Source organism: Trichomycterus rosablanca, chromosome 3 (genome assembly GCF_030014385.1).
Source record: "Trichomycterus rosablanca isolate fTriRos1 chromosome 3, fTriRos1.hap1, whole genome shotgun sequence".
Lineage (NCBI taxonomy): Eukaryota > Metazoa > Chordata > Actinopteri > Siluriformes > Trichomycteridae > Trichomycterus > Trichomycterus rosablanca.
In genome coordinates this window covers 48,984,564-48,998,161 of record NC_085990.1, presented here as the reverse complement: position 1 = coordinate 48,998,161, position 13,598 = coordinate 48,984,564, and the positions used below count along the sequence as shown (strand labels likewise).

General features: G+C 36.9%; 1 protein-coding gene across 1 annotated transcript; it reads left to right on the top strand.

The window, feature by feature from the left end:
• Positions 1-8,781: 8,781 nt before the first annotated feature.
• neurod6a (neuronal differentiation 6a) lies at positions 8,782-11,576 on the top strand. Its single transcript, XM_062992199.1, has 2 exons — positions 8,782-8,861; positions 10,391-11,576. The coding sequence occupies exon 2, from the start codon at positions 10,398-10,400 to the stop codon at positions 11,418-11,420; it is 1,023 nt and encodes a 340-aa protein (XP_062848269.1). The 5' UTR covers positions 8,782-8,861; positions 10,391-10,397; the 3' UTR covers positions 11,421-11,576.
• The last annotated feature ends 2,022 nt before the right edge of the window (positions 11,577-13,598 follow it).

Here is a 13,598-nt window from a genome sequence, read left to right as displayed (position 1 = left end):
CCCTCTTCTGCACATCCCCAAACTATGTTAATTTCTCCTCTCTGATGTTGTTTACAAACATCTTACCTCTAATAAACACCCTAATATTGTCTATACTTGTCTCTCACAATAAGAATTGCAGCATCTTTATCTCTGCCACCTCCTGCTCTGTCTCCTGTTTTTTAGTCAGTGCCACTATATATAAGCCAAACAACATAGCAGGCCACACTACTGTCATGTACACTCTCCCTTTTACTCAGGCAGATACCCTTTTATCACACATCACTCCTGCCACTCTACGCCACCCACTCCACCATGCCTGCACCCTCTTCTTACATTTACATTTTACATTTTTGGCATTTAGCATACGCTTTTATCCAAAGCAACTTACAATTATGACTGAACACAATTTTTGAGCAATTGGGGGTTAAGGGCCTTGCTCAGGGGCCCAACAGTGGCAACTTGGTGGTGGCAAGGCTTGAACCGGCAACCTTCTGATTACTAATCCAGTACCTTAACCACTAAGCTACCACTGTCCTTTCTTCTTCACTTTTGACCTTTCTTTTCTTCACCTTCACCTCTTGTTCACCACACTGTCTGTTACTAGACCAAATAAGAAAAGACTCAGAGTTGATCCTTGATGCCGTCTCACTTTCATTTTAAACCCGTCTGTCAATCCTACTGCAGATCTCACCACTGTGACATTATCTTTATACACATCTAGCACCACTTCACATTCTCCTCTCTCTGCACACTATCATAAGCTTTCTCTGGATCAATAAACACAATGCAACTCTGGCCTTCCCTATATTCTCCATTAACATTCTTAAAGCATGTGTGCTGGACTTTGATGACATGAAATGACATGCTGTGGCTGATCAACATTGTGCCTCAGCTCTGCACATCACTCTTATTCTTGAATATCAGAACCATTACAGTTCTTCTCCACTCTGTAGGCATCCTTTCACACTCCAAAATTTTGTTAAACTCCACTGCCATTTCTCCTAAACATTTCCATACTTTCACTGGTGTGTCATCTGGGCCAACTGCCTTTCCACTCTTCATCTTCTTTATAGCTGCCCTCACTTACTCAAACCTTCTCTTTTATATTCCTTATTCATCAGCTTCTCAGAGTACTCTTTCACCTTCTCAGTACACTGACCTCTTTTTTCAGCACATTTCCATATGCATCTATTATCATTCCAACCTACTGTATATTCTCCCCAGTCCTGTTCCTGTCTGGTCAATCGCTACAAGTCCTTTTCGTGTTCCTTATATGTTGTCACTTCTTTCATCGTCTCATGTTGCATCTCTTGTACTCCTGTCTTCTTTCTTTGTCTCTCTGGGTTTAATTTTTACTAATTTCTTCCTTCTTAAGTATTCCTGCACTTTTTCCTTCTACCACCAAGTACCATCTGATCATAGGTTCCACCCTCACTTTCTTCCTCCTCTTTACCTCCCTAGACATCCTACAGACAACCATTTAATGCTGTGTAACTACAATCTTCCCTGCAACTACCTTACAGTCTCTGCTCTCTTTCAGGTTGTTTCTACTTTATAGAATATAGTTTATCTCTGTGTACCTTCCACTACTATTAAATTTCACCCTGTTTATCCAAAGCGACTTACATTACACTTACAGTATACAGTTTGAGCAATTGAGAGTTAATGGTCTTGCTCAGGGGCCCAACAGCAGCAACCTGGCAGTGGTGTGGCTTGAACCAGTGGCCTTCTGATTACTAGTCCAGTACCTTAACCACTAGGCTATGGCTTCACTCCTTATCCCCCTCTTTTTAAAAAAAATGCATGTTCACTACAGCCATTTCCATCCTTTTTGCAAAATCTGCCACCATCTGCCCTTCCTTATTCTAGTCCTTAACACCATATTTACCCAACTCAACACCTCCTCATCCCCTCTATTTCCTTCAACAACATGCACATTAAAGTCAGCTTCAATCACAATCTAATTACTCTTTCTTTTTTTGACACCCTTTCCACCACTTCATCAAACTCACTCCAGAAATCTTCTTTCTCCTCTATCCCACAACCCACTTGTGGAGCATATGCACTGATAACATTCATCACTCCATCAATTTCGGGCTTCACACTCTTCACTTAATTAGACACTCTGTTCACATCCACTACATTCTTGATGCACTCTTTTTTTCAAGATTACTCCTACTCCATTTCTCCTCCTACCAAGGTATAACAGTTTTAACCCATCTCCAATGCTCCTAGCCTTACTTCACTGGCACTCAGTATTTTGTACACATAGTATGTCAACCCGTTTCCTCTCCATCATATCAGCTAGCTTTTTCTCACCTCCACCTTCCTACCCTTCCATTTCTCTCTCTCTTTGCTGTAGAACATTCCCTCCCCCCTCTTCTCCGCTTTGCCTCTTTGGCTTAACAGTAGCATATTTTCCATCAGGCTCTGTTTACCAACAGTACCAGAAGTGGTTGTTGTTAACCTAAGCCTTGACCCGGGCTTACCTGGGCTTGGGAGCCTCACTTGCATGTCTTTGGACTGTGGGAGGAAACCAGAGCTCCCGGAGGAAACCCACGCAGACACAGGGAGAACATGCAAACTCCACACAGAAATGACCCGGACCGCTCCACCTGGGGATCGAACCCAGGACCTTCTTGCTGTGAGGCGACAGTGCTACCCACTTAGCCACTGTGCCGCCCCAACTTGATTGTATTTAGTTAATATTAACAGATGTCAAACTGTATGCCTGCAACAAACTCAATTAAAATTTCAGCAGGGTAAAGCCACCAAAATGTTTTGAAACCTTCCCTGATAATCAGGTAAATCACCAATGACCGTGACTCGCAGGCAGGTTAACTGGAGACACTGAATTGCCCTATAGGTAAATGGGTGTGTGTATGTGGGTGTGTGTGTCTGCCCTGCGATGGACTGGCGCCCTGTCCAGGGTGTTACTGTGTGCCATGCACCCATTAAAAAGCTGGCATAGGCTACACTACCCCCCCCCCCCCCCCCCCCACCACCACACCACAACCCTAATTGGATAAGTGGTTAAGAAAGTGAGTGAGTGAGTGTTTCTGAAGGTTTGAAGGTCATGCACATTCAACTATACTCTTCAGCATTGTCTTCCCTGAATTTTTGCACAATATTAAGTAAGGTAAATGGTGAAAGACCTGAAAAATAATTGTTAGCTTGTATTGAGAAATGTTATTTTTAAACTGATTAAAAATACTCTAATAGATTTTGTCCGAAAGTGGTGAGCCACAACCTATCTTTGCTTGCAAAGACTTTGCCTGACTTTGGTAGATTTACCTTTTAATACCCTTGACATAATCAAATTTTTCTTAACTACATATTGTTATCAAATTCAAGTCAAATAAAAAAAAAAAAACCCTGTTGAGCAAGCCGAGGGCGACAGTGGCAAGGAAAAACTCCCTTAAAAATACAAGAAGAAACCTTGAGAGAAACCAGACTCAGCAGGGACCTCCATCCTTCTTGGGTGGCCTGAAGGATACTTTAAATAAATAGGATTTATACAAACATACACAAAATTAAATTAACTAGTAAAAAATAATTGGAGTTCTTCATTATTTGTCTGTGATAAAGTCTGTAGTGAGTTCTTAACATTTTTGGTGCAAACAAGCCAGTTATCCATCACATCTAGCAGGAGCAGCATTGTGGGCACTGCAGTCTCGAAGTGCAGTCTTTAACCTCGGGGTAAAACAACAGAAGATGTAGTTAAAATGTGAAATCATTAAGAGTAAAATATCAGTTTTACAGAGAGTAGCTTTAGACTCTGGCATCCATAATTATTACAGCATAACTAAAAGGGATTTATGTCTTTAGTTATAATTAATTGCATTTAATTGTTTTGTCCAGTGTCACTATACAGCCCATAACAAGAATTCTACAATAAACAGTCTTGTCATAAAAACTTTCTTTTACTTTTAGTCAACAAAGTAGCATAACACCTGGTTATGCAACAGCATTATTACAAACAATAATTATATATGTTTTTGTCATGTATGCACATTTTTGACATTTCTCACAGCCTTTCAAATTTGTGCAAGGTAACACCTGGGGCATTTAGCAACCCTGTCTCTGATGTGAATAATAAATGGGATGGGGTCTGTGTGTGTGTGTGGGTGTGTATGTGTGTGTGTGTGTGTGTGTGGGTGTGCAGGAGCTTTTACTGATAATGGAATGTATGGGTGTCATGTCTCAGCATGGAAAGAGTCACACTTTTAGAATAATTTGTCCTGATCGAATTGACTTTACTAGATCTGATAGCTCATGTCAAACTAGAATTGATAGAATTTATGTTAATAAATATTTTCAAGTAAAATCTTATAAGACAAAATTAATTATTGAATCCGATCATTTGACAGTGATATCCAAGATTGATTTTAAAAAAGAGATTAGTAAAAATTATTGGAAACTAAATATAAATATTTTAAAGCATCCAGAAGTAATCATGGGATTAAAAGAAGAGTTGTTTAGAATCATGTCTTTAAATGTATTTATAAAAAATGATTGTAAATTGTGGGAAATTCTAAAAATTCAGATCAAATATTTTTTTAAAACACGGAAGTAAAATGGTAAATCAGAAAAAAAATAAAAGGTATAACTATATTATGAAAAAATATATTAATTTAAAACAAAAACGTTTTTTAACGGACTACGAAGATAATGAATTATCAGATTTAAGAAAAGAAATAGATACCTTAAATAATGAGTCCTTGACAAAATTGCAAATTCAAATAGGATATAATTCTGATGAAACTTTAAATTCATCTCAAGTGACTCATTTATACTCCCAAAAAAGACAAAAGGCTTACATTAGTTCTATCAAAGATAAAAATGGTACAGTAGTTACAGATGCTAAAGAGATAATGAATACTATTAAAGATTTGTGTGAAGATATGTATAAGGAAATTGAAATTGATAAAAAATCTTTAAAATCCTTCTTAGACTTTAAACATAATACAAACTATGACTATTTAGGCGAAAGTATTAAAGAATGTGAAGTGGTGTCAGCTATTAAACAACTGAATCTTAAAAAATCTCCTGGTAAAGATGGTTTGCCATCTGAATTTTATCACTTTGATATTCTTGTTTTTTCAAATTTATTAACACGGGTGTTTAATTTAGGTGTAAAAAGAGGTTATATGCATGACACTTTTTATGATGGTGTTTTATCTTTATTGTATAAGAAGGGAGATGTAAATGATATTAATAATTGGAGACACTTAACCTTAATGAACATCGATTACAAAATTTTCGCCAAAATAATAATGAATAGGTTAGAAGATGTATTAGATTTAATAATAATTAAAGAACAAACCTGTGCTATCAAAGGAAGACTAATGTGGGATAATTTAAATATTTCGAGGGAATTGGTGTTTGAGAGTGGTGAAAGTTTTTATATGGTCACTTTGGACCAGAAGAAAGCCTTTGATTTTGTATCAAGAGAATATTTATGGGAAGTTTTGAAAATGTATAATTTTTCTGATGATTTCATTGCCATGATTAAGTGTATGTATATAAAATCTAATGTGCAGATTAATGTTAATGGTAATTTGACAGAATGTTTTCAAGTCATGAGAGGTGTTAAACAAGGTTGTCCCCTCAGTGCTGCCCTTTATGTTCTTGGCTTAGTCCATTAATTACTAAAATTCGAAATGATAAACGACTACAAGGAGTTAGATTAGGTGACAACCAATTTATAATTTCTGCATATGCTGATGATATTACTGTGTTCATTAAAACAAGAAAAGATTTAGACATTATTTATGAACATTTCTCCTTATATGAGAAAGTGTCAGGAGCCACCCTGAATGTTTTAAAATCAGAATGTGTGTGGATTGGAGACATTAATAAAAAATTTCCAATTGATGTACCTGAGACTGAACATCTTAAAGTCCTAGGTATATATTTTGATAACAATGGCTGTGTAGATTATAACTGGAAAGAAAAAGAACAAATTATTAAAGAAGAATTTAGTAAATGGAAAAATTGTAATTTAAGTTATAAAACAAGAATAAATATGGTTAAGACCTTTATCTTATCAAAAATAATATTTTTATCCTGTATTTTCCCTCCCACAGATAAATGGCTTAAAAATATGAATAAATTATGTTGTAATTTTATTTGGAATTCAACACGTGAAGTAACTAAGCGTGAACTTTTATATAAACAGAAAAAAATGGGTGGTCTAGGAGCAATTGATCTTTCCATTAAAACAAAAATTTTTGTATGTAAAATTATTGCAAATGGCATTTACAGACAAGCTGATTGGATTGGAAACATCACAAATTGGAAACAGAAAAAAGGCCGCTCTAGAGCTTTAGTTCCTTATTATTAATTAATTTATGGTGATTTTATAAATAAATTTAATGTTTTGAATATAGATTGGATTAAGGATTCTAATAAAAAGATTTACAAGCTAATAGTAGATTTGAAATATTGTAATATAGTGGATTTTAGAGGCCTTAGAGAGGAAGAAAAGAAAGAATGTGTAAATAATATCTTATGTAAAAAAATATCTGAGAAGTTAAGGGATATTACATGGTTGGTAGCAGTGAGGAGACTTCCAGTGAGATCTGTAGTGAAGTGGAGTTGTTTTGTGAAGACAAACATGTGCCCTATGCCAAAATGCCAGACAGAGGAAACTTTAGAACATTTTATTCTAGAGTGTTATTGTTCCCAAGAAGTATGGAGCAAAATGGAAAATTTAGGTCTTGAGATTAAAATTCATATGAAGTCCGTCTGTTTCGGTATTTTTGATGAAATCATGCCTAAAGATAAACATAACTTCCTGTGGTTAGTACTGTGTATTGTGAAGTCTAAATTATGGAAAACAAGATGCAGAATGACTATTGACCAACAGTTTGTTTCAGCAGAGAATGTTTATAAAAATATAAGAACTGAACTGAAAAAAATAAGAACAATGAATGTTTTATTTAAGGACTCTGAATTGTGGAAGATTTTAAAATTGTAAATGATTGTCTTGATAATGTAATGTAATTTCCATGTACTCTGATGAAGTTTAAATAAAATATTAAATAAAAAAAAAAAGAAAGAGTCACAGCACTGGCCAATTACTGCTACAAGGAATGGCCAGATGCACAAGTCACCAAGGCCATCTGATCAAAATCTGTCTCTCTGCTACTATCTCACTACTGATATGTTTGTAGATGCATGACTTTGTGTGTGTGTGTGTGTGTGTGTGTGTGTGTGTGTGTGTGTGTGTGTGTGTGTGTGTGTGTGTGTGTGTGTGTGTGTGTGTGTGAAAGAGAGAGAAAGAGAGTCTGTCAAGATGAATATAGAAAGGATCACAGTTTTGGCTTGGGTGAACTCAGGGGGTCTGGATGGAGCGTATCCACCATGCATCATGCCAGGACAAAATGACTGTTCCACATCCAGCGCAGGGCACACTCAAAACACACTGATTCCAGTTTAGTTGATAATGTTTGCCCCTGTATAAATGAAATGTTACTTTCACACAAATGCTGTTAAAATACACCGATCAGCCATAACATTAAAACCACCTCCTTGTTTCTACACCCACTGTCCATTTTATCAGCTCCACTTACCATATAGAAGCACTTTGTGCAGCAGCGCTGCCGGAGTTTTTAAATACCGTGTCCACTCACTGTCCACTCTATTAGACACTCCTACCTGGTTGGTTCACCTTGTAGATGTAAAGTCAGAGACGATCGCTCATCTATTGTTGTTGTTTGAGTTGGTCATCTTCTAGACCTTCATCAGTGGTCACAGGACGCTGCACACAGGGCGCTGTTGGCTGGATATTTTTGGTTGGTGGACTATTCTCAGTCCAGCAGTGACAGTGAGGTGTTTAAAAACTCCATCAGTGCTGTGACACTGATGACCCCAACACAACACCACCATGTCAGTGTCACTGCAGTGCTGAGAATGATCCACCACCCAAATAATACCTACTCTGTAGTGGTCCAGTGGGGGTCCTGACCATTGAAGAACATTATGAAAGGGGGCTAAAAAAGTATGTAGAGAAACAGATGGACTACAGTCAGTAATTGTAGAACTACAGAGTGCTTCTATATGGTAAGTGGAGCTGATAAAATGGACAGTGAGTGTAGAAACAAGGAGGTGGTTTTAATGTTATGGCTGTTTAGTGTATATTTATATACTTCATTAATTTAATGTGATTTTAAATTCATTTTTATCTTTTTTTGTTTGTCATCATTTTTATCTGATGTCTAATCTTCATACTGACATTCAGCTGAAAGTCAACGTAGAATGCCCTAGATGGTGAGAATCAGCACAGGCTCTGCCAGTTGGCTTGATGCCCTTGATGGGTTTGACCCAGCAGACAAGAGCCATCAATCATCCAGCACTTGCTGTTCTGGATCAGTTTTTTTTTTTCATTAAAAAAAACACAATTTCTGGTTTCACTGCATTTGAAGAATCTAGACTGATTTATAATATATTCTTTATTTATAATTTTTTCTGTATTATTTCTGTATTTAATAATTTGGTTCACTATGTTTTTGGATTTTTCTATTATCTATCAGTTGGAGTTTTTATAGAGATTTATTTATTAACATTGTTTTTTTGGGGTTTATTTTATTTTAATGTGTGTGTGTGTGTGTGTATGTGTTTTGCAGTGCTACCCAGCTACAGGCATGCCAGATGATCAGGGAGGAATAATGTCCCCGGGGAAAGAACCACGTGACAGCTACTGGCACGTGACGTCAGCGGCAGATGGCATGGGTACCAGCTCTGGCAGTTGGCATCGGTGTCATTTCTCGCAAAGCGACGGAGAGGTGAGAGAATTGCAGTTGGCCGTGAGCAGTCGGGAGAAGGTCTAAACCCTGGAAAATCATGGACATTGCCTGTTGACCCAGAAGATCCAGGTAGGCTCCACGTGAAGGCGCTTTAAGTGTGTGTGGGTTAGTGTGGTTGGATGCCTACATGTGTGGTCACGTTGCCAAACAGATCCCCACAGGCAGGTGACACGTTCTGGACAAGTTGAAGGTGCCAGATAGGACGAATGCTTTGACACTGGTGTGTAGGTAGATTAGCGGCTGATGTGTTTTTATTCCATTACTATAAACTGATAGAATTAAAGGTGCCAGAAATTGTTATTTAGTGTAATGGAATTTTTTGTGTTTCTTAATCAGCCCTTGGATGGCTGGTTCTTTAACTATTGTGTTTCCCAATAATAAACTGAAGGATGTTCTCTGTAAAGGAATTTTTGATTCCTTTGAAGAAAATATTTGATCAAAAGGTTTGGTGGTCAGATAATGTCATGGAAAAAAACACACATTTTCTTCTCTAAAGAACAATTTTATTGCTTGTTTTTGTTTTTTTAATCATTTTTCATGCTAAACTGAATCCCAAATCATTCATAATTATAAATGTTAACATTATGTTGATCGTTTGGGAAGGGGGGTCTTTGATGCACCAACAAAAACATATTGTGGTTAACCCTATTGTAATTCTCTTATTTTTATACATAATTCTTTAATCATTTTGGGATTGTTTGGAATTTGGGGACTGTGGGATTGTTCTTTCTTTGGGATTGTTGTTTTTTTAATGTCCATTTACATCCATAAAATATATTTCATTCTTCACAAACCACTTAGAAAGCTGTTCTTTAGGGAATCAAAATAGTGATTCTGTGCCCTCACTCAACACATTTTTGGCATCTTTTTTTTCAGTGTATTTAACTAAAGTTTTTATTATTATTATTATTATTATTGTTGTTATTATTATTATTATTATTATTATTATTATGTGAATCTCTGTCAGACTTTTTGTTGTCTCCAAACTAACAATACAAAAGGATGCTTTTTCTTGGAGAAAATTATGGGAGCTTGTTGCATACCTCTAAAAAGGGTTACTCAAATCGGTTCAACAGAAATAAAATAGATTAATCTATCACAATTTCTGCCAAAATAAGTTAATCAAAATCAATTAACTGTGTTGACAGAATAAGGTCACGGTATTCCGTACATTTTGTTGTACATATTTTAACACGTTAATTGTCTAATAATTTTCGTATAGCAAATTCTTAACTACAAATATGCTCTGCATAACACGAAAATAAAATATATAAATAAAATAAAATCCAGGTTTATGCGTTGTAAGGAACACTGACAGTGTTAACAGTAATCCATGCAGCGTTTGTTAATATTAACACATCAGAAGTGCGTATGACTTATTTCTGATTGGTAAGAGGGTAAGAAAAACAGTGTATACAGGTGTTAATGTAAACATCATCATCAGTTGTATAGAACACTGAAAGTGTCCGAAATACCATGACTTATTTAATGTATTTATTTATGTTGACATGTTGCACGCATTTCAGTGAAATAAATCTAAGGTTTATGTGTATTTACCAGGCACTCAGTAGTTGTTATTTTCCCACCATGTCTAACAGAACTACAATGCTGACTTTACCGTTCGATGAACCGGTGATGATGGACGCTCAGTTCGTGGCCAACTTTTCTCAGGACTGCGTGGGAGATGCTAAAGTCACCAAGAACGACACGTTTAAAAAAGATGATCCAATCTTGCACAGGGATTTTAAGGAGATGGACGACGACGAGTCGGAGAAGGACGAAGACGACAGGGATGAGGGGATTGACGAGCATGGAGCGGCGCGCCGGAGAGGCCCGCGCAAAAAGAAACTCACCAAAGAGCGCTTCGACCGGGTAAAGGTGCGGCGTATGGAGGCCAACGCCCGTGAGCGCAGCCGCATGCACGGCCTGAACAACGCGCTGGACAGTCTGCGCAAAGTCGTACCGTGCTACTCCAAAACGCAGAAACTGTCCAAGATCGAGACGCTGCGCCTCGCCAAGAACTATATCTGGGCTCTGTCGGAGATCCTGAGCACGGGCAAGAGACCTGACCTTTTGAGCTTTGTGCAAACTCTGTGTAAAGGCCTTTCTCAGCCTACGACTAACCTAGTGGCGGGATGCCTGCAGCTCAATGCGCGCAGTTTTATTCCCGATCACGGCGCCGAAACGTCCTATTCAACCAGGTCGCCCTATGATGCTGTGTATCCGGCCTACCACGATGACCTGGCATCATCTGGACACGCCGGGAGTGGCAGCGGTGGTGGAAGTGGTGGAGCGGAGAGCATCAAGCCTTTCAGGCCATACGGCTACTGCGCCGCCTACGAGTCATTTTACGAGTCCGCATCTCCTGAGTGCGGAAGTCCGCAGTTTGACGGGCCGGTCAGCCCGCCGCTGAACATCAACGGGATTTTCTCTCTGAAACACGAAGAGCCGGGGGACTATGGGAAGAGCTGCCATTACGGGATGCGCTATTGCGCAGTGCCGGGCCGCTCCTCGCTCAGCCAGAGCGCAGTGCGCACATCCTCCGACCTTCACTTCCCATATGATCTCCACCTGCGCAGCCAGTTCTACCCTCCACAAGACGAACTCAATGCCACTTTTCATAATTAGTGCTGGGGGCAGCTGAACTTGAACCCAGTAAAACACGTTTTCGGGGTAATTAAGCTCCTGAAAACGAACTTACACCCACAACATGTATTATTTACAACGCGCTCCATTAGGACCTCTTTGGTTGTAGGCTAACTGATGTTTAATGTATTTGAGTTAAATAGATGGAGAGATTTGCTAAAGGCGCTCATTTTACCCCGTAATGCCTTTGGAAAACAAAATAAAAAATAGATGCTCATAAATAATTTAATTCAACAGAGTTTTCACACTAATGCTAAAGTAAATTGGATATTAAACATTAAAGTATAAGCTCTCTATATACTATACGTTATCAAGTATATAAATACACTATTAAAATAATGCCCAAAGATTTGTTTCATTCATAAATGGCCCTCGATAAATTAATAAATCATTTTATATTCCATTATGATAAAAGTTATTTTATTGTGAATTAACAGTTCAGTGTGGGTGCACCTGGGATCACCAGAGTCAATGCCACATGGGTTTTATTCCTGCCCCTGTAAAGGTGTGTGAGTAATCCCCTGCGATATAAACCCTGCACCCAGACAGTATTCCTGACCTGAGCACATTTTCCGTGCACGATCCGGATCCACCGTGACACTGATCAATTTTTGCGATTAGTAAACATCAGTAAGTTCATAAATAAAATATAATATAATGTGCATGTCTGTTAGATAAATAACAAAATGTCATAAATAATATGAATTAATAAACAGATTTTGGAAACACCCCACAGACACACACACATCTTTTTGGCACATTTATTTTAGGAATATTCCCGGTAATAATTTAATTCACACTCACATTGATATCATGCAAATCCAACCGAATGACCGATATACAATTAAAAACCTTTATTTTGTTGCTTAGGAATTCAGATAAAATTGGCAAATTGAGCAATAAATGCAAAGGCATCTATGCAACACACGATGTCCACAAGTCAATTTTAATTTAAATTATAACTATTCCCTGCACAAATGAAAGAGCCTAATGTCTTTTAATCACAGTAAGTGAAATACTGCTTAAAGTTAAATTAATTTATGTATATATTTATTTGTATTCCAGAGTTAATCTTAACTCAGTGTTAATGCTATTCTGAAAACAGGACCATTTCCACAGTGTCTGTTTCATGTTTGACACGAAATGTATTGACAATTGAATGTCTTGATTTGTTGGCGTGCGTTTGATTTCATTTATGAACTGAATACATAGTAGAAATACAGTATATACTCAATCAAGAGTAATGAATTGTAAAGAACGAGGAAAATTGTACATTTGTATGTTTGTAGCTTGAATATTTGGGGTTTTGACAATCTAATCTAATCTATAATAAATTCGCACTAATTTCTATAAGCCTCTTTAGACGGGTGACACAAAAATCAGCAACAGTAATGTGCAGAAATGATAAAATAATACATACTGACTTAATAAGTTTACATCCTGTTGATAAAAGTTACATGGTGTTCTCTTTATATAGCACATTTTTAACATTTATTTGTACAGCTAATTAAATATATAATGTTAAAGAATTTGCACACAACATCGAAACAATCATTGTTTTTAATCACTTGTTTTTTTTAATTAATTGAAGCATGAAAAAACTTGAAGGACTGTCATGTAAGGGTCAATTCATGTCAGTTCACTTATTTGTTGTAATATTCTGATGCCCATCAGTTTATGCAATGTACTGAATATTTTTATTATTATTTATTTGTTTCTGGACTCTCATCTTGTACTTTTTTCTCACATCAGTTCACTGAAATGCAGAGACATGGTCTTGTGCGGATTTGTACACTGTCGTTGAATTGTTTTGTAAAGAAAAAAATAAATATCAGTTGTAAACTGGAAGTTTTTTTTCTTTATAATTCTTTGGTCAGTGTTGCTTATTTGCGCAGTGGACGCATACAACGATAAAACTGCGGTTAAATAATTCTGATTTTGAAAAAATATTATTTAAACTTATTATTCTTACTTATATACATATTCAGACCTATTATTATTATTATTATTATTATTATCATTATTATTATTATTGTTGTTGTTGTCGTTGTTGTTTAACTTAATACAACACCCAGTGTTTATTCAGATACAATTATTTATTACGATTCATTAGAAATAGCCTAGTCCTCAAACAAAATATATATCGCCAGACAATATTCC

Coding starts and splice junctions, on each gene's coding strand:
- neurod6a (XM_062992199.1), top strand. CDS start 10,398: ATGCTGACTTTACCGTTCGATGAACCGGTGATGATGGACGCTCAGTTC.